The 20,520-nt window shown below is 51.5% G+C and overlaps 2 protein-coding genes across 16 annotated transcripts in view; one reads left to right on the top strand and one right to left on the bottom strand.

Annotated features, from left to right (window-relative positions):
* The window catches only part of AVL9 (AVL9 cell migration associated), a 49,906-nt gene extending 43,833 nt beyond the window's left edge, over positions 1–6,073 (bottom strand). For 10 of the 12 annotated variants that reach the window (XM_072853618.1, XM_072853620.1, XM_072853619.1 and 7 more), the window contains exon 1: positions 2,924–3,057. In XM_072853618.1, coding sequence (XP_072709719.1) covers positions 2,924–3,016 — 93 coding nt within the window. In that variant the 5' untranslated portion in view covers positions 3,017–3,057. Of the gene's footprint in view, positions 1–2,492; positions 2,663–2,923; positions 3,058–5,877 lie in introns of those variants that run through there. The other 2 variants (XM_072853628.1, XM_072853627.1) reach the window with 2 other exon arrangements.
* Positions 6,021–12,382, top strand: LOC140648125 (dual specificity calcium/calmodulin-dependent 3',5'-cyclic nucleotide phosphodiesterase 1C-like). 4 transcript variants are annotated; one of them, XR_012041120.1, is made up of 5 exons: positions 6,021–6,654; positions 7,535–7,702; positions 8,721–8,895; positions 9,624–9,740; positions 10,279–12,382. XR_012041120.1 is itself a non-coding variant. In XM_072853637.1 (5 exons), exons 2-5 carry the CDS (start codon positions 7,665–7,667, stop codon positions 10,438–10,440), a joined length of 492 nt encoding a protein of 163 aa, XP_072709738.1. In that variant the 5' UTR covers positions 6,021–6,645; positions 7,535–7,664; the 3' UTR covers positions 10,441–12,382. The 4 variants fall into 4 exon arrangements, 3 of the variants coding, with proteins under 3 accessions (XP_072709738.1, XP_072709739.1, XP_072709740.1); XM_072853637.1 differs by having other exon boundaries at positions 6,021–6,645; XM_072853638.1 differs by having other exon boundaries at positions 6,021–6,645; positions 8,721–9,011.
* Positions 12,383–20,520: the final 8,138 nt, after the last annotated feature.

Raw genomic sequence — 20,520 nt, 5'->3', positions numbered from 1 at the left:
TAAAGACAACAAAGCATACACTTCACTTACATGGTTAAGAGTGTCAAGCACATCTAGCAGAATCACAGCAACTACTGGGTTGGCAAAGCTCAAGAAGAGAAAAAAGTAATTCTCCAGTAAAGCAGAGTCTTAGAAGAAAGAAAGCAAACAAACAGGGACTGAGACAGGCTAGAAGTGTTCCCCTTGACAAAAGAAAAGAAAGATGCCTCCAGAAAGGCTGCCTGTGGAACCTACTGAAGAGAGTGACTTCAGTATTTCCCTCTTGGAAACAAGTGCTACAATCGAGAACACAGCAGACCTGGAAACGTAGGCAGTTCTCAAAAGAGTTGATAAAGAGAGCAGACTGAACTCACTTGTTCCTTAGACATCTAATTCTGCAAACAAAGTCAAGCCTAACTCGCCAACAATTCTGCTTGAAGACATACGCGCCCTAGGCACAAGTAAAAAAGGCCACGTGCATGGATTGCTCAGGCCGTGTTACGTGCTGATTTCTGCAGATCGCAACAAGCACTGCCTTCTGGAGCTCAAGTACCTGAAGCTCTCAAATGACAGGAGGAGCACATACACAGTTCAGGAAGGGAAGAAAACTTAAAGGGCATTCTTCCCTCTCAAAGATCATATTCAGGCTCTTCTCTAAAACTTAGGTATCAGCTGTTTCATTCCTGATCTTAAGTTTCCTTTGCATGCCAGGAAGAAAATCTATGGTCAGGCAAGACAGGTGGATTGGTCTTCAAACACAGTCCACACAAAAACATACCCACACAGACAACTCAGGCAGCTCAGGGAACTCAGACACTCCTTTGGAGAAAGCAAACATCACATTTACATTAAAAAGTTAAAGTAGTACTTTGAAGATCCTTAGGACAAACTTTGGGATTCCACGGGAATATGCCTTTCGGTATTTACGATAATCCACTCCCATGTCTGTGACACCAAGTTTGAAATGCCATTCTCCACTGGCATACAGAGAAGTGGGTCAAGATCAGCTGCCGTTATTTTACAGAGCAAGGATCCCAAGCAAACAAAAGTGACCAGCAATGTGAGCAGTCCATGACACACACAGCACTTTCCCCACTACCTACCCTTTTTTTTTTTCATCTCCACAACACAGTTGAAAATGCATATGTTTAAGTCAAGAGCGGCTTGGCAGATAGTCAAGCCCTTGAGAGGATACACGAGACAACGGTCACCCACCCACTGCACAAGGTCAGAGGCAATCTGCAGAACTGCTCAGCACTTGGAATGCAGAAAAGCTGGGCCCTGCCCCAAGTGAAGTGAGATTACGTACGGCCTGACTGGTGGTGACACAGGGCCTGAGTTTACTCAGATGTAATAGCCTCAAAGCCTTGTAGCATCAAGAGCAGCTGGCGATTCTTGTGCCAGGCCAAGCAGTCCGGTAGTAGAGGGACCATGTACTTCCTCAGCAGCCAGCCAGGGGGCTCAGAGGGACTTGTGCATAACTCTCTTGCCTGCAAGTTTTTCCAGCTTTCCTTCCTCTCCTTTTCAAATAAATCAGTTCTCATTTTAACTTTGCCTTCAAAATGAATGACTTTTAGAGTACTCAGGATATTTTCAGCCTTCCTACACCCTCAGAGACTATTATCTCTCTGCCTCCCCGTGTAAATAAAGCTTGGAGACAGAGAGCTCAAACAAGGATCACGGCACACAGGATCACTAGTGGAGAACTACACCTCATGACTCTCAGTCTTCCACCTTCATCATAAAGCAAAGGTCTCTCCATGTATTTTTCAACACACAACTTGCATCTACTAGGCAAGCTCTGTTCAGGTCACATTTTTGCTGAAGACCTCTATCATAATATAGATAAGGACTTTCCACACCATTTAATGCTTTCAAAAATTAAAATGTTGTAAGGCAAATTAAGTGTTTTATTGCTTACTTGTAATGAGAGGAAGTGTTTCATGATTCTGAAAAAAAACCCTTTCCCTTTATTTGCTCTGAAATCACTAGCCACTTTGCTCTACAGCTCCTGAAAACTACTGAGGAATGTGTTATCAGCTGCTCCAGAAAGGCAGCACAAACAGCCCCAAAATCCAAGTCTTACCGTCCCATACTGAAGCAGGAGATCAAGAGAACATAACATGAGCCAGAGAGATGGACCAGTAATCTGCTGCAGTAACTAATGAGCCAACCAGCTACAAATACCCCAAAACAGATCACACCATTTCTGTGGGAGGCTTCTCTTATTATCAATTTATGCCCCAATGCTTTCATGACTTGAGTCCTGTAGAGCCTGAGAAGCATGTAGAAACTCCTACCACATCAACACTGTGTGTCTTGCATTAATGGACAAAAGTATGAGCAACTACATACAAAAGGGCTGTGTTTGCTGTTCCTTTCTCCTTAGGCCACTCCTCTTATCAGTAGCAAACAGGAGCCTTCTCAGGCAAACCAGGTAAATTCCTGTTACAACAGATAAGCTAGCTGTATGATCTCTCAATCTTAAGCTCCCCAAATTCACTCTGACTTACTGCCATTTGAAAGCTCCTTTGGAACTTTGCTTTTCTGCAATTAGTAGTTTCTTGTATGCAATCTGCAGCGCGTCCGCAGACAGTTCATATCCACTTGTTCTTGTGCCAGCACTGTCTTTTAGATCAAACGGTTGTTTTTTCCTCCTTATTTTTCACTTTCCAACAGTCTCCTGGAGTACAATTGCGTTTAATGCAGTGGTTCACTCAATACTTCAAAGGCCATTATCAAACATGACAACAAAAACAGAAGTCCCAGGCTGCCACTTTCAAGAGACACTCTTTCCACCCCCATACTAGTCTTCTTGTGCCCGTGTAGCTGTCTTCTGCACATGTCCACTTGGCAAACAGAACCCATGAACCAACCAGCTCAAAACCAACCCACCAAAACAAGGCCTACTTTTTGGTCACCTAAGTTCCCTGTTTCAGCTTACCACACAACCACCTCTGCTTTCCAGTTGTGAAGAGGCAGGAGAGAAAAAGGGGAGAATGTTCCCATGTTCGCAGAGGCAGCTTACAGTCTTCATATGAATAGAGCCTCAAAATCCATTTTGTTAGCCTACCTAGCCAAGTTCTTCTATGTTCTCCTTGAAAACAGACTCCCCAAGGACTATCTCATGCATTCCTGGAAATGACAGAGAGAATCCAAATCCATTTTTCTGAAAGGTGGATCAGAATTTTTATGCATTAATAAACATATTATTACACTATAGGACTACATTTGTTGCCACTCTCGCCCCCAAATAACACCACTTCTGTGACTTACCCTTCATCATATGCGGTCTCTTTTCTCTTCCAGAGGTCTCACGTTACTTCCCAAGCCTATACTGTTATTATTCAGTCCTACTGCATTATTTCATAATGCACCCCATTTCTATCTTTCCAGCATACCTTATCATCCAGCTCTTGCACGACATTCCAGTCTTCCTTTGTAACACTGATTCCTCAAGTTTGCTCATCATAGTTAGATTTTACTGTGTAAACAATGCCAGTGCCACTTATGTGGGCCCAAAGTCAGTCTTGACAAACACCCCTTGCAAGCACCTTTCAGACCAGCAGTTCCTCTTCCAATGCAAACTGTTGCTGCTTCCTCTCCTTCATACCGTTCCTTACTCAAGTACCAGCTCTTGTACTAATTCTCCAGTATCTCCACCTTAAAAAAAACCCAACCTTTTCTTTTGGTAGTGCTGTGTGATCCATTATCAAGTTCCAGGCAGATTCGAGCTACTCTGTTTCTTTCACAGATAAAGCAAATCAATCATTTATTCTTAGAAAAGATGCAGGTCAGTCAGGCATGTTCTATCTTTAGTGAATGCCCGCAGGACTCACTCTACTTAGTTTCATGTCGTTAATTAATTATTTCCTTCAAAAATTCTCTAGAGCCTCGCATACTACTGATGTCAAACTCATTAGGCTATAGCTGTGCAGCTCCCTGCCTCCAGTTCTTTCAGGAAACATTTTCTGTAGTTCAGTAACAAATCTGCTAAGTCAGAGGTAGAATATATTTAAAATTAGATTTCTGGTTAGATTTCCCTTAGGAAGCCTGGCTGTTTGTGGTTCTACCAACTGTCATTCTGTTCCTGCACTTCTTCTCCCTGTGACACAGCTACCCCGTTCCCTTCCCCAACCACATTCCTCTCCAACTTCTCCAGTTCATTTCTTGAGATACTCGAAGAAGGCTTTGGTTCAGAGGTATTCCGACCCAATTTTTGACAACACCTGAAAAGTACTTCTACAAACGTTTTACTGGCAGCAAGATAAAATTCACTGCTACTAATTCATAGTTTGGGGTTTGGTTTTTTTTTGGTTTGTATCAACACTGCATAAAGTTACAAGAAAGAAATACAGGCCCCAAAAGAAGAACAGAAGCAACAAAAGCCACGTCTGCTTTTGTCTCCAACCTATGTCTTTTCCAAAAGGCCAGCAACAAGGTGAGGGCAAAAACACACTCTTCCTCTTAGAGACACCCAACTAAAACTCATCTCCTAATGGTCTTTGACAAGAAAGCAACATAAATATCGCAAACCTTGCAACCTAGATGATCAAATTCCTTCATAGGAACTGATGCTGCAAACATCCACATGTGAAGAGCCCCTAGACAGCCTGAGGAAAAAGGATGTGTTACAAAACCATGCAGATCTTTCAGAAAAGGAGGTGGAAGAATACCTACAATGAGTTCTTGCACTTCTGCTTCAGCCTCTGTTGGTATGAGGAATTGTTTTACATGTTACCATGCTGTGCTTGTTTTGTTTCCTGAAGCATTAACAAAGATTAATTTAACTCTCTGGTACCTTGTATCAAATGCGTTCATGTCAAACCAATTCTTGTATAACAACAACCATCAAATTAATTATTGTTTTGGCAATTTTTGTAAAGACTAAAAATGCCCCATGGAAAAAGACTCACTGCAAGTCCACCATTGTATCTATCTGCTCTTGTCACAGCAAAGCAAGTCTGTGTGCAGCCCAGCTGGGCAACAGCATCTCCTGTTTCAAGGCTTAAAAAAAGTAAAATAAAAAAATCAGAGCGTAAAATACCTATGAAATACACAACATGCATTTCTTCTACCTTACAGGCCACACGAAGCTGTCAAGCATTTATGAAAGAAGGGAAGAGACACGCAAAGAAAACTTAAATCAAGGGTGGACGAATACCCTGAGGCCATCAGGCTGTTCGCCTACAAGTTGTACCTATGAGAGTTCAACGCAGTGCTGCCCGGCTGGGCGGGCAGGAATAGAAGGTAGATAAAAAAATAGTTTGTTTTTCTCTTAATTCTCTGCCTGAATGCATTAAACACGCACGACTCACAGTAGAATCGGATGCCACGATCGGAGCTGTCTCCCAGCATTTACAGGAAAACGGGGAGACGGCCGGCGGCGGGGAGCTCACCCTGCCGGCCCTCGCCCCGCCTCGCCAGGACGGGGAGCAGTCACGTACGCAGCTCAATAAACATTAACTGCCCGGAGCCGGCTGAGTCACGGCCCCGCCAGGCAGACCCCGCCCCGCACCCCCTGGCTGAGGGAAGCCCCGGCCCAGCCCGGCCCCCTCCGCGGGGGAAGGGGGAGGCCGCGGCCAACTGGGGCCCTAACGTGCTTCGCGGCGCCTCGCCGGTTTCAAACTGCTCCTTTACCCGCCCCCTTGAGCTAAAGCAAAGGCCCCCCCGGCCCCATCAGACGCGCCCTCTCCAGCAGGGGCTCAAGCCTTCCCCGCGGGGCCGCAGCCGGGCCGCTCCCGCAGGCTGAGGGCAGCAGCCGGGCAGGCGCCGCTCAGCGCGGGGGAGGGGACCCGGGGGAGGGCAGGGAGGAAGCGCAGGAGCGGAGAGGAGAAGCGGGAGACGAGGGACACCCGCCAGCGGGCGAGGAGGCGGGCGGCACGCGCGCCCCCTCACCTGGCAGCCCTTCTTGTGGTGGAAGCCCACCACCACGATGTGCAGCACCGGGCCCCGCTTCTCCATGGAGACCCGGCGATGGCCGCTCTGGAAGATGCCGCCGTGCCCGGGCTCTCGCTCCGCCTCCCGCCGCCCAGGACCCGACAGGCACGCAGCCCCGGCCGCCTGCGCTTCCGCAGCGCCCGGCCGGGGGAGGGCGGGACGCCGCCGGCAGCACCTCCCTCTCCCCGCTCCTCCCTCCCCACCGTCGCCAGGGCGGGGTTTCGGTTCGGCCCGTCCCCTCAGGAGGTACTCTCGGCCGTGGGCAGCGGAGTGCGGGCAGGCGCCGGCGCCACTCCCCTCCTGTGCCGCAGGGAGCTTTCCAGGAAGGCTCGCTTCACGGAAGGGACTCCCAGGGAAAGCGGCTTCGTTTTACCTCGCGGCCAGGAAGACACATCGCGGCCGTGCAGTGGAGTCGCCCCGGGCCGGGGCAGCCCGCCGGGCCTTGGCTGAGGCCTTCCCGCCAGTCCTGGTCCCCCGCAGCCGGCCCTGCCCCCGGGGTGCCCCCGGCGCCCCAGCAGACAGACCGCTACTGCCGCCATCCGCGGCGGGGCTGCGAGCAGGGGCGATAACGGTGCCTCCTTCGATCGTCGTCTTCTCTGAGAAAATCTCCTCTCAAAGTCCCCCTGAAGCGCAGAGGACAGCACATCCTAGGGCTGCGTCCTTCCACCGTGAAGTTGTGCAGATTAATGGCAGCACAAAATGAAGTCTGGGATGGTTTCAGTCCAGGTGTGTCAGGTTGGTTGCTGAAGGCTAAAAATGAGAAAAATCAAGTTAAGGCTTCTTCTGTTAGCACTCTTCTGCTGCTAAACATACATGATGATACCCTAGAAAGTCAGTTCAAAGACTTGTCCAAGAGCACAGGCAAATTTAGTGTGAGAGAAAAAAAATTTAAAAATCTTTGTCTTACTGCACTCAGACCACGTTCCCTCTTTAACCTTTGTTATGATTCAATTCTGGTTATTTAAATCAACACCATTTGCTAGCAACTGTACTCTTAATAATTAAGATTCTCTGTGGAAATCGGAGGAAGAGATTCTTTTCGAAAGAACTATAAAAGAATAGTGCTTAAAGAAAATCTCATCACTAACACAATACCCAGAGGCTCAAATTATAACAATAAAGCATGTAATTACATATTGTTCCTCAGCTGCAACAGAAGTGCCATTATAGAAAAAATATACTGTGGGGAATGCAGGATAAGCTACATGGAACAATCCAGCTCTGGCAAGTGAATGATTTCTTACTAGTTTTAGTCTGCAATGTACTATTTAGTATAATTTCAAAAAAGAAAAAGGTTTGAAATATTGGCCATTATCTCCTGCAGTAATGAGATATCCCCCAAAAGATGCATGGGAGTGTTTATAGCCAATACTTGGTTCACTGAGGAAAGCGCACTCTGGCGTCACTCTTACTGCTATGGATTTTGTATTATAGAGGTATCTCAGTGATACTGATGGATAATTGTGGCTTATTGCTTCTCTGAATAGATAACTAGATATTTTTTTTTCTGCTTGAAATTTTCTTGCCCGCTAAGGCAATAAAAATGTTGGACTGACAACATCACCTTGTTCTAGGAAAACCAACTGGTTGACATAATCTATGTTTTTTTTCACAGCTTACACTGCGTGTCTTTACGAGAAAGAAAGGAAGGTGAGAGCTGCTACGAAATGAAAGCTCTTGGAAAAGTCTCAGTTGGAATTTTCCTAAAGGAATTTTCCTTCTCAGTGTACAGCTAACAAACAGCAATGAAAACTCGGCCCTACAGTTCTTCTGTTACTCAGAGGTAATATTTTACTTAAGAACCACTAGCTATTATATGATTACCATAGTAATCGTAATTTGTTAGTCATTCTGCATTTCATAACAATAACAAGGAGTTCTCAACTTGGCTTATGTGCAGTGAAGATTTCTTGAGATGGATAAGCTCTACCTGGGCAGTATGATAGTTTACGTCTGGAAGTAACATCAGAGGTGAGCAGTGCCTGTGGTAGCTGGTAGCTCCGCTTTATTTGTTAGGTATAGCCCAGCTTCCTACAGAACAAAATCGTGAATTTGTGGAGACAAGCATGTGAATTAAAAAAAAAAAAGTTATGGGATTCAGGGATTTCTGTTGAAGAAAAGCATAAATGAAGTCCCGGCATGGATCTGAGATTTGTAACTAATTTCTTCTGGATGGCAATCTCAGTTTCTGTTTGGAGTAGATTTTTTTCTGAAGCTCTTGTCCTAAATTTTAGAAGAAACGAATTGTATGCAGTAAGGATCATAACACTGGTTGGGATTATGATTTCTCACTTGGAAACTTCTGTAAAAGAAATAGGAAGGAGAAAAAACTACAAAAGTATTGATCAGACATAAATTTAATGAATGCCTCACAATATTAAAAGCTGTCAAACATTTTACAAAAATAAAAATCTCAGCTATTAATATAAAAATATAGAAAAATACCCATTATTTAAGTGAACAAACAAACAAAAATAGCACAAAGAACAAAGTCATTATTTTCTGTGAAATATGGAAAAAAGCAGTAAGGCAAGAGGAGAGAACACTGCCATGTGAAGGGCCATCCACGTTCATTATGGTGAATGAAGGTGCATGAGAATTTCATTAATGCGATGATTAGGATAAGGGTGTAGGATTTTACCTATACCATAGTGAATTTTGCTCATTTGAGTCAGAGCAACATGTACAGTGCAGGTTCAAAACCGTACCCAATTGCTAATAGCCTGTTGAGTGTCAGCACAACTTGAGCTTTGCTGCTTGTGCAACGTTGTTTAGCTTTTCTTTCACATTTTCTTCCTCAGTTTACCCTCACTGACTACATCCATCTTCCACATGGGGAAAAATACTTGGCTGAAGTTGTTTTGGGGTAACCGCGGGCGGCCCTTCACTTCTCCGGGAGGCGGTGGCGACCGGTCAGCTCTGGGCGCAACATGGCGGCTAACGCGACCACCAGCCCGCCTCAGCTCCTGGTGCTCAGTGAGCAGCAGCGCCGCCGCCGCTTGGCGGGAAGCTTAAATGGGGTTGGCGAGGTCGGAAGGCGCGCGGCGGGCGGGCGCCTCACGTCAGGCGAGGGTTTCCTCGCCCACCGCGAGGTGTGCGTGTGTGTGGAGGCGGCGTGAGGCGAGGGAGGGCGGTGGCGGCTGGATGGCGCGGAGGGGCCGGCGTGGAGGGGCCTGGCCGCGCCGCGGCTTCTGCTCGGCCGGCGGGGGGGGAGCGGGAGGCGACGCGCCTCGGCTTGGCAGCCGGGGGGAAGTGCGCGGGTCTGGCCGCAGCGTCCGGCGTTAGTGGCCGACGAGGGAAAAATCCTCAAGTGCCGGGGCTGAGGGGCTGGGGCTGCGGGCGGGGCGGGGCGGCGCGGCCTTCCCGGCTCCCGCCTCCTGCTGCCCGGGCTGGTGACCGGCGCGGTCCGTGCCCGCGGCAGCGGAGAGGCGCTAGGGCGTCGCGGCCTCCGGCGCGGGCAGCGAGCGGGGAGGTGGCTGTGGGCCGCAGTTTGGGTGCGGAGCAAAGGCCAGCTGGGGACGAGTGTCGGTGCTCGGCCATCATGCGGTGATGACCTGCACACCGGTGACGCTAAGGTGTTCTGACTGGAGGGGACGTGTTCCTGCAGCGTGTCAGCCTATTGCCTCAGAAACTTGTTTATGTACTAGCAGCAGTAAAGTGTGCAAGGACACTGGAGTGACTGTCTTTTCTCCCCAATCTTGCAGCACGTAGACAAGTGGTCCTTTGATGTGTTCACACGAAATTGCACCAGTGGGGATCACACACTGAAATTTGTTTCCTGGGAACTTCTCACCAGCTACGATGTGATCAGCCATTTCAAGGTCAGTAGTTAGAAGATGGGTCTCTTCCTCCGTCTCGGGTTTTGGTGAACTTCCCTCTTATCCTGCCTTGTTGCATTCAAAATGCAATTTTAGTGCTATTGGAAGGCTTTGTGGACGCTCTTGTTTCCCTGACAGGTTAAAATATTTTTTTGTCAGCAAGGAGGACCAAATGTTATTTGAGTAGTGCATGTAATTGCAGTAGGTCACCATGAAGTTGGCGGGGTTCCAAACAGGCTTCCCCACGGGAAATACTGCATTTGATCCTGTGGGAATGATGGTGTCATTCTCCTGAGATTCACAGGACTCTCAAGCGTGCAGGCAAAAAAGGAGAGCTTGGATCATTACAGAGGTTTGCAGACACAAGTGCAATGTATCTTCTCCCACAACTTTGAACAGGCTTGAATTTGGATGGCAGAAACATTGCTCTCAGATCTTGACTGTTCTCTGCTCTTTCGGGCCTCTGATCAAAATGCTCCCTTCCAAAGGCTAGCCATTAAAGGTGATGATGTTGTTTGTGATTCTGTGCTCTTTTCCTCAGATCCCCGTTTCTGCCCTGGTGCCCGTTGTGGAAGCTCTGGAGGTTGGCTACAGCCAACACAGAACTCCTTATCACAACCTAATGCATGCCGCAGATGTGACACGGATGGTCCATTACCTCCTTTTCAAGACAGGTGTAGTGGTATGTACAGGAGACAGCTAAAGCCAGACAACACTGACGGGAATGGATTGAAGTGCTTTTTGTCGAGACAAACAACAGCAATATCTTTGAAGATGGACTAGAGAAATTGAAGGAAGACAGATTCCAGGGTGGTGATCAGCCATTGCAGTTTGGGTTCAGCTGGCAGCTCAGAAAGTTGCTGGCCCACTCAGTGGGGAGAATAAATGGTAGGGAAGGCTCAATGTGTACAGGATACACACGTATCTCATTCTCTTCCTCTTCTTACTCCTGGTTAGTGCCCCAGACAGAAAACGGAACAAAATTACTTTTAGTATGATCCTGTGTGGCAGCTCTTTTCCACCTCGTGTTCACTTCACCTTTTCCCAGCATCTAATTTGCCCTTGGCCCTTGCACTGGCAGAAGCGTAGAGGCAAAGGTAACAGCGAGAGGGAGGTTTGTCTGTTCAACAGTTTGCACTGTTCTCTCTTGTTGCACCATGGCCATTCACTGATGGCTCTCTTTGTGGCTGGTACTTGAATACATGCAATTCTATCATATTGTGCTTCATTTCACTGAGGTCTGTTGTGGTTTAACCCCAGCTGGCATCTAAGCACCACGCAGATGCTTGCACACTCCCCCCCCGGTGGGATGGGGGAAAGAATTGGAAAGGTAGAAGTGAGAAAACTCATGGGTTGAGATAAAGACAGTTTAATAGGTAAAGCAAAAGCCACGCACGCGAGCAAAGCAAAACAAGGCATTCATTCACTGCTTCCTATCGGCAGGCAGGTGTTCAGCCATCTCCAGGACAGCAGGGCTCCCTCACGCGTAAATGGTTCCTTGGGAAGACAAACGCCATCACTCCGAACATCCTCCCCTTCCTTCTTCTTCCCCCAACTTTATATGCTGAGCATGATCCCATATGGTATGGGATATCCCTTTGGTCAGTTGGGGTCAGCTGTCCCAGCTGTGTCCCCCCCCAGCTTCTTGTGCACCCCCAGCCTACTCGCTGGTGGGGTGGTGTGAGAAGCAGAAAAGGCCTTGACTCTGTGCAAGCACTGCTCAGCAGTAATGAAAACATCCCTGTGTTATCAACACTGTTTTCAGCATGAATCCAAAACATAGCCCCATACTAGCTACTATGAAGAAAATTAACTCTATCCCAGCCAAAACCAGCACAGCTCCTCAGCATTAGCTGTGCTCTTACAGTGGGCCATATTTCTTGGCATCATTTCATCATCTGGATACTTCAGAAGAAATGTGTGAGCTGCTGCAATAGCTTTTGGAAGGTTATTAGCCTAAACAGGGATGGGAAAAAGAGGAAGGGGGAGAAAAGGGGAATTGGAAAAAAAAACTTCAAAGTTTCTCAGTTTTTGTCAATGAACTTTCCTGCAGCCTCTATATTCCCAAACTTATTTCTACTGAAACCATAGTCTCAGCAGATACAACGGTACAGTAAAACTGATAGAATTCTTCTCAGTTTTAGTACTAGCTGCATCACTAGGAAAGTTTCATTGTTTTCTTAATTTTATTTTAAAAATCAATTATTGTTGCAAATAGCATAGATTTTTCCCCTTCCCACTGCCATGTCCATAAAGCTGACAAGACATAAGACTATACTGTTGCTCCTGTGTGGGATTAATCTCAAAGCAATTACTGGTGCTAACCTATGGATACTGGGCAGGAGTCATCCCTTACTATGTTTACATAGTGTTTATGTCGCTTATTTGCGTAGCAGCACAGAAGACAATATCACAATCACGTATCTTTCTGATGGCGTTACAAAATTAGAGCAAACAGCAGCGACATGCTCAATGACTGTGTCCTAATGTACTGCGGGATTTTCTGTACCCATTTTAAAATGAACTTTAAAGCCTGCTAGACATACTTTGTGAAGCGTGTATTCCTCGTTTATGACTGCATGTGCCAACTATGTATGTACTTCTGTGTGCATGCATTTGTATTGTATTTTTTATTTCTATTTTTTAAGAGCCATTTATATTTTTTAATGCATTTGTATTTTTTAAGAGTGCTCGCACTAGCTGAGCGGGGACGTGAAGGGAGCGAAGGAGGTTTTGGAGAAGGTTGGAAGAAAGTCCGTCGGAGGGGAAGATGCGAGGGGCAGGGGTGGGAAGAGCACAGCTAGGGGACGAGGAGGCCGGGCGCGGTGGCCGGGGGTTTGGTCAGAAGTGGAGGGGCCGCTGGAGGGCAGGTGCTGTCTGAGCCGTGCAAGCCCGGGTGCAGAGCGAGGCGGAGGGTAGGAGGTGGGCAAGCAGGGGGAAAGAGAAGGCAGGCGGCTGGTCCCGCTGTGGGTTGGGTTGGGTTGGGTTGGGTTGGAGGGGGTGGGTGGGAGGGAGGGGCGGAAAGAGTTGTCAGGGAGAAGCGGGCGTTGTGCAGGGCGGTCAGTCGGGGCGGGCAGGGAGCGCGGGTGTGGAGCAGGGAGGGGAGAAGCGTGCGTGGGTCGTGGGAGACGCGTGAGGTAAAGCGTTGCGGAGGAGGCGGTGGGGAAGGAGGGTGTTTGGGAGAGTGAGGTGGTGCGAGGGCCCGCGGAGAGGTGTCGAGGAGAGGAGGGTTTTGTGGTGTGTGGGTGCGGGGCAGGCGCGTCCGCGGAGGGCGCGCAGGGCCGGGGCCGTGGGGAAAGGGGGCGGTGGGGAGAGCGTGGGCGGGGCGGGGCGGGGCGGGGCGGGGCGGGGCGTGGGGGCTAAGGGCGTTAGTGGTGGGGGGGTGCTGGTGGGGGCCAGCGTGCAGGCCAGTACCCTTAAGGTGGCCGAGTTCGGAAGCTAAGCAGGGGCGGGCCCGGTTACTGCCGGGATGGGAGACCCCCCCGCCCGGGGAACACCCTTTTTTGTCCGAAAGCCTCTGCCCCTGGGGGCTTTTTCCCTTCCTCCCTTGCCCTGGCCGGCGTCGTCCTCCTTCTGACGCCTCCTCGCACACGACGTGGGACTTGGCCGCGCGGGGGGACGTGGCTGGCGGGCCACCTCCCGCCTCCTTTTTGCCCCGCCGCCGGCGCCGCCGTCTGCAGCGTCGGGCGCCTGCGGGGCTGGGCTGCAGCCGGGGAGATGCATCTTCCCCCTCCTGGGCTGGGGGGGTGGAGGTGTGCGAGGCCTTTCTCAGGCTCCGCTCGGGAAATCACAGACTCACACGGAATCACGGAATCGTTTAGGTTGGAAAAGACCTTGAAGATCATCGAGTCCAACCGTAAACCTAACACTACCCAGACCACCGCTACAGCGTGTCCCTAAGCACCTCATCCAAACGTCTTTGAAATACGTCCAGGGATGGCGACTCAACCGCTTCCCTGGGCAGCCTGTTCCAATGCTTGATAACCCTTTTCAGTGAAGTCAGATTTCCTCATATCCAGTCTAAACCTCCCCCGGCGCAACCTGAGGCCATTCCCTCTCGTCCTGTCACTTGCTACCTGGGAGAAGAGACCAACGCCCGCCTCTCTACAGCCTCCTTTCAGGTAGTTGTAGAGAGCGATAAGGTCTCCCCTCAGCCTCCTTTTCTCCAGGCTAAACAACCCCAGTTCCCTCAGCCGCTCCTCACAAGACTTGTGCTCTAGACCCTTCACCAGCTTCGTCGCCCTTCTCTGGACACGCTCCAGCACCCCAATGTCTTTCTTGTAGTGAGGGGCCCAAAACTGAACGCAGTATTCCAGCGCCCGAGTACAGGGGCACGATCGCTTCCCTACTCCTGCTGGCCACACGGTTTTTGATACAAGCCAGGACGCCACTGGCTTTCTTGGCCACCTGGGCGCACTGCTGGCTCCCATTCAGGCGGCTGTCAGCCAACACCCCCGGGTCCTTTTCTGCCAGGCAGCTTTCCAGCCACTCTTCCCCAAGCCTGTAGCGTTGCGTGGGCTTGTTGTGGCCCAAGCGCAGGAGCTCGCACTTAGCCTTCTTGAACCTCATACCATTGGCCCCAGCCCGTGGATCCAGCCTGTCCAGGTCCTTCTGCAGGGCCTTCCTACCCTCAAGCAGATCAACGCTCCCGCGCAACTTGGTGTCGTCTGCAAACTTACTGAGCGTGCGCTCCATCCCTTCGTCCAGATCATCGATAAAGACAGTAAACGGGACTGGCCCCAACACAGAGCCCTGGGGGACACCGCTTGTGAGCGGCCGCCAAGTGGAGTAAACTCCATTCACCACCGCTCTTTGGGCCCGGCCATCCAGCCAGTTCTTTACCCAGCAAAGAGGACACCCGTCCAAGCCGTGAGCAGCCCGTTTCTCCAGGAGAATGCCGTGGGAAACCGAGTCAAAGGCTTTACTGAAGTCAAGAGAGACACCATCCACAGCCTTTCCCTCATCCACTAGGCGGGTCACTTTGTCGTAGAAGGAGGTCGGGTTGGTCAAGCAGGACCTGCCTTTCCTAAACCCATGCTGGCTGGGCTTGATCCCTTGGTTATCCTCTCCGTGCCGTGTGATGGCACTCAGGATGATCTGCTCCATCAGCTTTCCCAGTACCGAGGTCGGGCTGAGAGGCCTGTAGTTCCCCGGGTCCTCCTTCCGGCCCTGCTTGTAGATGGGTGTCACGTTTGCTAATCTCCAGTCAACTGGCACCTCCCCAGTTAGCCAGGACTGCTGGTAAATGATGGAAGGGGGCGTGGTGAGCGCATCTGCCAGTTCCTTCAGTACTCTCGGGTGGATCTCGGCAGGCCCCATAGACTTGTGAGTGTCTAAGTGGTGTAGCAGGTCCCTAACCGTTTCCCCCTGGATGATGGGGGCTCCATTCTGGTCCCCGTCCCTATCTTCCGACTCGGGGGGCTGGGTACCCAGAGAACAACTGGCCCTGCTATTAAAGACTGAGGCAAAGAAGGCATTAAGTACCTCAGCCTTCTCCTCATCCTTCGTCGCTGCGTTCCCTCCCCCGTCTACTAGGGCCTGGGCTGGAGAGTCTCCTTAGCTCTCCTTTTGCTGCTCATGTATTTGAAGAAGTATTTTTTGTTGTCTTTTACGGCAGTAGCCAGACTGAGCTCTAGCTCGGCTTTGGCCCTTCTAAGTTTCTCCCTGCACAACCTCGCTACACCTTTGTAGTCCTCTTGACTTGCCTGCCCCTTCTTCCAGAGCTCGTAGGCTCTCCTCTTTTTCCCCGAGTTCTAGCCAAAGCTCTCTATTCAGCCAGGCCGGTCTTCTTCCCCTCCGGCTCGTCTTTCCACACCTGGGCACAGCCCGCTCTTGTGCCTTTAGGTCTTCCTCCTTAACGAATGTCCAGCCTTCCTGGACTCCTTTGCCCTTCAGGGCTGCCTCCCAGGGGACTCTGTCGACCAGTCTCCTCAACAGGCCAAAGTCTGCCCTCCGGAAGTCTAAGGTGGCAGTTCTGCTGACTCCCCTCCTCGCTTCTGCGAGTATCGAAAACTCTATCATAATTTCGTGATCGCTCTGCCCAAGACGGCCTCCAGCCATCCCATGGCGCGCAAGTCCTCCTCTGTTCGTGAACGAGAGGTCCAGCGGGGCACCTTCCCTCGTCGGCTCGCTCACCGGCTGTGGCAGGAAGTTATCTGCCACACGCTCCAGGAACCTCCTAGGCTCTTTCCTCTCTGCTGACTGGTATTTCCAGCAGGCATCCGGTAGGTTGAAGTCCCCCACAAGATCAAGGGCTAGCGATCGTGAGGCTTCTCGCAGCTGCTTCTAGAATAGTCGGTCTGTCTCCTCATCCTGGCTGGGTGGTCTGTAGCAGACTGCCACCACAATATCTGCCTTGTTGGCCTTCCCCCTGATCCTTACCCGTCGACGCTCCACCCTGTTGTCACCATCATTAAGCTCTAAAGGATCCAGCTCTAAAGCTGGATATAAGCTCCAGTTTAGAGCTCATAGCTAAGCTCTAAACGATCCTGTTTCGCTTCCTTCCTTCTTTCCCGCGGCTGTAACAGAAGCGGAGTTTGGCAGGCATGGGGCTAGCTGCCAGTCACAGGCTGGGGGCTGCTGCACTTGGGAGAGGAGAGCGAGTGAGGAAGGTGGACACGCCGAGGGAGAGGAAGCAGCGAAGAGCGCTCGCACTAGCCGAGCGGGGACGTGAAGGGAGCGAAGGAGGTTTTGGAGAAGGTTGGAAGAAAGTCCGTCGGAGGGGAAGATGCGAGGGGCAGGGGTGGGAAGAGCACAGCTAGGGGACGAGGAGGCCGGGCGCGGTGGCCGGGGGTTTGGTCAGAAGTGGAGGGGCCGCTGGAGGGCAGGTGCTGTCTGAGCCGTGCAAGCCCGGGTGCAGAGCGAGGCGGAGGGTAGGAGGTGGGCAAGCAGGGGGAAAGAGAAGGCAGGCGGCTGGTCCCGCTGTGGGTTGGGTTGGGTTGGAGGGGGTGGGTGGGAGGGAGGGGCGGAAAGAGTTGTCAGGGAGAAGCGGGCGTTGTGCAGGGCGGTCAGTCGGGGCGGGCAGGGAGCGCGGGTGTGGAGCAGGGAGGGGGAGAAGCGTGCGTGGGTCGTGGGAGACGCGTGAGGTAAAGCGTTGCGGAGGAGGCGGTGGGGAAGGAGGGTGTTTGGGAGAGTGAGGTGGTGCGAGGGCCCGCGGAGAGGTGTCGAGGAGAGGAGGGTTTTGTGGTGTGTGGGTGCGGGGCAGGCGCGTCCGCGGAGGGCGCGCAGGGCCGGGGCCGTGGGGGAAAGGGGCGGTGGGGAGAGCGTGGGCGGGCGGGCGGGGCGGGGCGGGGCGTGGGGGCTAAGGGCGTTAGTGGTGGGGGGGTGCTGGTGGGGGCCAGCGTGCAGGCCAGTACCCTTAAGGTGGCCGAGTTCGGAAGCTAAGCAGGGGCGGGCCCGGTTACTGCCGGGATGGGAGACCCCCCCCGCCCGGGGAACACCCTTTTTTGTCCGAAAGCCTCTGCCCCTGGGGGCTTTTTCCCTTCCTCCCTTGCCCTGGCCGGCGTCGTCCTCCTTCTGACGCCTCCTCGCACACGACGTGGGACTTGGCCGCGCGGGGGGACGTGGCTGGCGGGCCACCTCCCGCCTCCTTTTTGTCCCGCCGCCGGCGCCGCCGTCTGCAGCGTCGGGCGCCTGCGGGGCTGGGCTGCAGCCGGGGAGATGCATCTTCCCCCTCCTGGGCTGGGGGGTGGAGGGGTGCGAGGCCTTTCTTCCCAGCCAAGGTGGCCGGCGGAGCTGCCTTCTCCCCGTCTGAGACCCGGGGGCAAGTCCCCGGCTCTGGGTCTCAGGGAGCGCGGGGTGGGAGGCGAGGGCGGGCAGGCGGGCCACTGATGGCAGAGCGCCAACGCCGTGGGTGCCGGTGGGAAGGAGGGATGCCCGTGCTGCGCCAGGCCGTTCCCTGGGCAGGTAGCTGGGCGGAGAGCAGGCCCGGCCCGGCCCGGCGGGCCAGTCAGCTGCGTGCCCTGGGCCGGCGGGCTGAGGGGCGTCCGCTCCGGCGCCGCTTCCCGCCTGCCCGCCGCCGCCCGTCATGCTGCGGCTCCTGCTCCCGCTGGCCGTCTTGTCCGCGCTCGTCCGAGCAGCTCGTCCGAGCAGCGGTGAGTTCCCGCGCCTCCCCTCCCGTCAGGGCAGCCGCTCCGCGGCGGCGCCGGGGGCTGCGCCGTGCGGCCCCTTGGCTGCTGGGGCGGCCCCGGGCTCCGAGGGCGGCCGCCGGGCGGGCACGGCTGCCGGCTGGTGGGGGGCCTCCTCCTGACCCCGGAGGTCGAGGATCGGCGTCGGTCCGTTTGTAGCTGAGGAGCGAGTTGCGGCCCACGGGTGGTAGTACTCGGGGCGCGGGTGCTGGGCCTGTGGCTGCGCCGAGGGGGGGAGCTGGCGGTGCAGGTGCGGCGGCGGGGGGGGGCCGGCTCCTTCACCTGAGCAGGCCTGCCCGCTCTCGGCCGCGCCGGCCGCCGCGCCGCGCCGGGCCCTCGCCCTCGCTGTTGCTCTTGAGGAAGGGCTGGCGGTGCCTGCCCCGGCAGCCCGGGCGGTGAGCTGTGCCAACTTCTTGCGGGGCGATCGCCGGGGTCGCTGCTGCTGGGCGTGCGGGCCCAAAGGGTGCTTCCAGCTGCTGCTTGCAATTGCTGTGGGAGCCGTGCCTTGTCGCCTACGCCTTGAGTTTGAAGTAGAGTGTCAGTACTCTCTTGATAGATGGTGCGAATTGTATGGTGCACAGGTGGTGAAAGCTGTGTGAAAAGTGGCACAGCCTCATGGGAGACACTTAACAATGGGAAGGCTGGATGACAGTAAGAGTGGTCTCTGAGGGTTGGGGTTATGGCTGAGACTGAAGGTCTCAGCCTTCAAAATTCTGAAGGTCTCCAAAAGCTTGGTCCAATGGGATAGGACTAAAGGTGACCTTATCTTCAAGAAAATATATTCCGAGAAAACTTGCCAACCGTCCAGTTAGGGAGAATCCAAAACTTTGTAATATTTTGTTTAACCATCCTCCTTCCCTATAGGCCTGAATATCTCTACTTGATTTTGCTACTTGTTTTATTTTGTCTATTTGTCGATCTAAATGTTCAGTCATATTGGGGATATGGATGCAAGAACCTTTGTTTCTCAGATTTAGGTACCCACGTACCCCGTGTTCACGTAGTAACATGAAGTCTAAGGTTAGCCTATTCTGCAACGCCATTTTTGAAGTTTCCTGGAATGGAGTGTTTAAATCTTGTAATCCTGCTCTAGTTGCATTCGCTAATAGTTCTACTTGTCCTGTCAGATTGTACAACCACATTTGACTCTGAAAGGAGGTAATTTGGGGCCTGAAGAGAGCTTCGGTTTAAATCTAAAGTCAAAATTCCCCACTCGAGGGGATCGGCTGCAGATTTAGGTAATGGTGAACAGGCCGTTACACTGCTGGCGTTCTGGCTTCTTCCAAAGGATTGGATAAGTTTTAAGAGTAGATTTCTGTTTCAAAAAGTAAACGCTAAGTTAATGAATGCCACAGAGAGAATTTTCATTGTAACCCTGCTAAATTAATAACACTTTGCGAGAGTGTCCTAGGAGTAATTTCAGTCGTGGTTTTCTAAAAGAAAAACCTTGATACAATTCATCAGCAGTCCAGCAGAGTTGTGTCTTTCGTCCTGTAGTTGGATTCTCCCATTCAAAGGCGAAGATGGTCTGGCTCTGCTCATCCACAGGTATACAGAAGGCGGCATCCTTTAAATCTAATAGTGTGAAATAAGTATTACTGTTAGGGACTGTAGTAAGGAGAGTGTATGGATTTGGAACGACAAGGGTGGACATCTACTGTCCTTGCATTAATTTCTCGTAAGTCCTGTACCAGTCTATATTCAGAAGAATGGGGCTTCTTTACAGGTAGAATGGGAGTATTAAATTGCGATTGACACTCCCGTAACAATCCATGTTGTAAAAGGAGCTTCTTATAGGTTCTAATTCTTTTGGGGCCTCCAGCTTAATGGGGTATTGTTTCTTTCTTACGGGCTGAGCTCCTGGTTTCAGTTCAGTCTTTACCGGGTCGCGTTCTTTGCTCGTCTGGGTATCTTCGATGCCCACACCAGAGGTATGACCACATTCAGTATTTTCTCTGGAATATTAATTTCTTCATTAGGGTCTTTCTCGGTAGGCAAACATATCTGGGCTTTCCAGGCAGTCTCTAGAGGAATATGCAACTGAACAGAGTCTTCAGAACAAGTTGGTTGTGCATTCAGTTTACAGAGTAAATCCCGTCCAAGCAATGGTAAGGAGCATTCTGGCATATAAAGGAATTCACGAGTTAATTTAGTATTTCCAGTTGAACATTCCATAGGTTGTAAAAACGGCCTTAAAGTCTTTTTCCCTGTTGCACCAACAACGCTTCTTTTAGTTCGACTTAAGGGTGCCCTACAACTCGTTACTACAGAATGTGTGGCTCCACTGTCAATGAGAAAATCTATTATTTCATTCCCCAGGTTGACTGGAACCGGAGGATCAGCTGGGGAAACTTTATACACCTTCTATGGGATTGACAAGAAGTGTGAGCTTGCCATGCCATCCGCTCCCTCCACGTTTTGTAATCTCTTTCTTCTATCTGCTGTTGCTTGGCTAATAAACAGCATATTATAGAACTTTAAATTGCTATCATCTTCCGGATCCAGATCTGTCCATTTTCGAGCTATCTCACCCGATCTCTCATAGAAGGCTGACGGGGTTTCCTTATCCCCCTGCCTTAGTTCGTAGAGTTTAGCTAAATTCTTAGGCTTTTGTAGTCCATGCTGAATCCCATATAAGATTAGCTTTTGATCTTCCT

Source organism: Ciconia boyciana, chromosome 2, assembly GCF_034638445.1.
Source record: "Ciconia boyciana chromosome 2, ASM3463844v1, whole genome shotgun sequence".
Classification (NCBI taxonomy): domain Eukaryota; kingdom Metazoa; phylum Chordata; class Aves; order Ciconiiformes; family Ciconiidae; genus Ciconia; species Ciconia boyciana.
The sequence above is the reverse complement of the archived record's forward strand: the minus strand, read 5'-3'. Positions and strand labels throughout refer to the sequence as shown.

Excerpts from the sequence above, each read along its gene's own strand:
- LOC140648125 (XM_072853637.1), top strand. The coding sequence starts at position 7,665 with ATGAAAACTCGGCCCTACAGTTCTTCTGTTACTCAGAG. Across the intron at positions 7,703-8,720 it reads AGTTCTTCTGTTACTCAGAG|TTTACCCTCACTGACTACAT; the intron begins GTAATATTTTAC and ends TTTCTTCCTCAG. Across the intron at positions 9,741-10,278 it reads ATGTGATCAGCCATTTCAAG|ATCCCCGTTTCTGCCCTGGT; the intron begins GTCAGTAGTTAG and ends TCTTTTCCTCAG.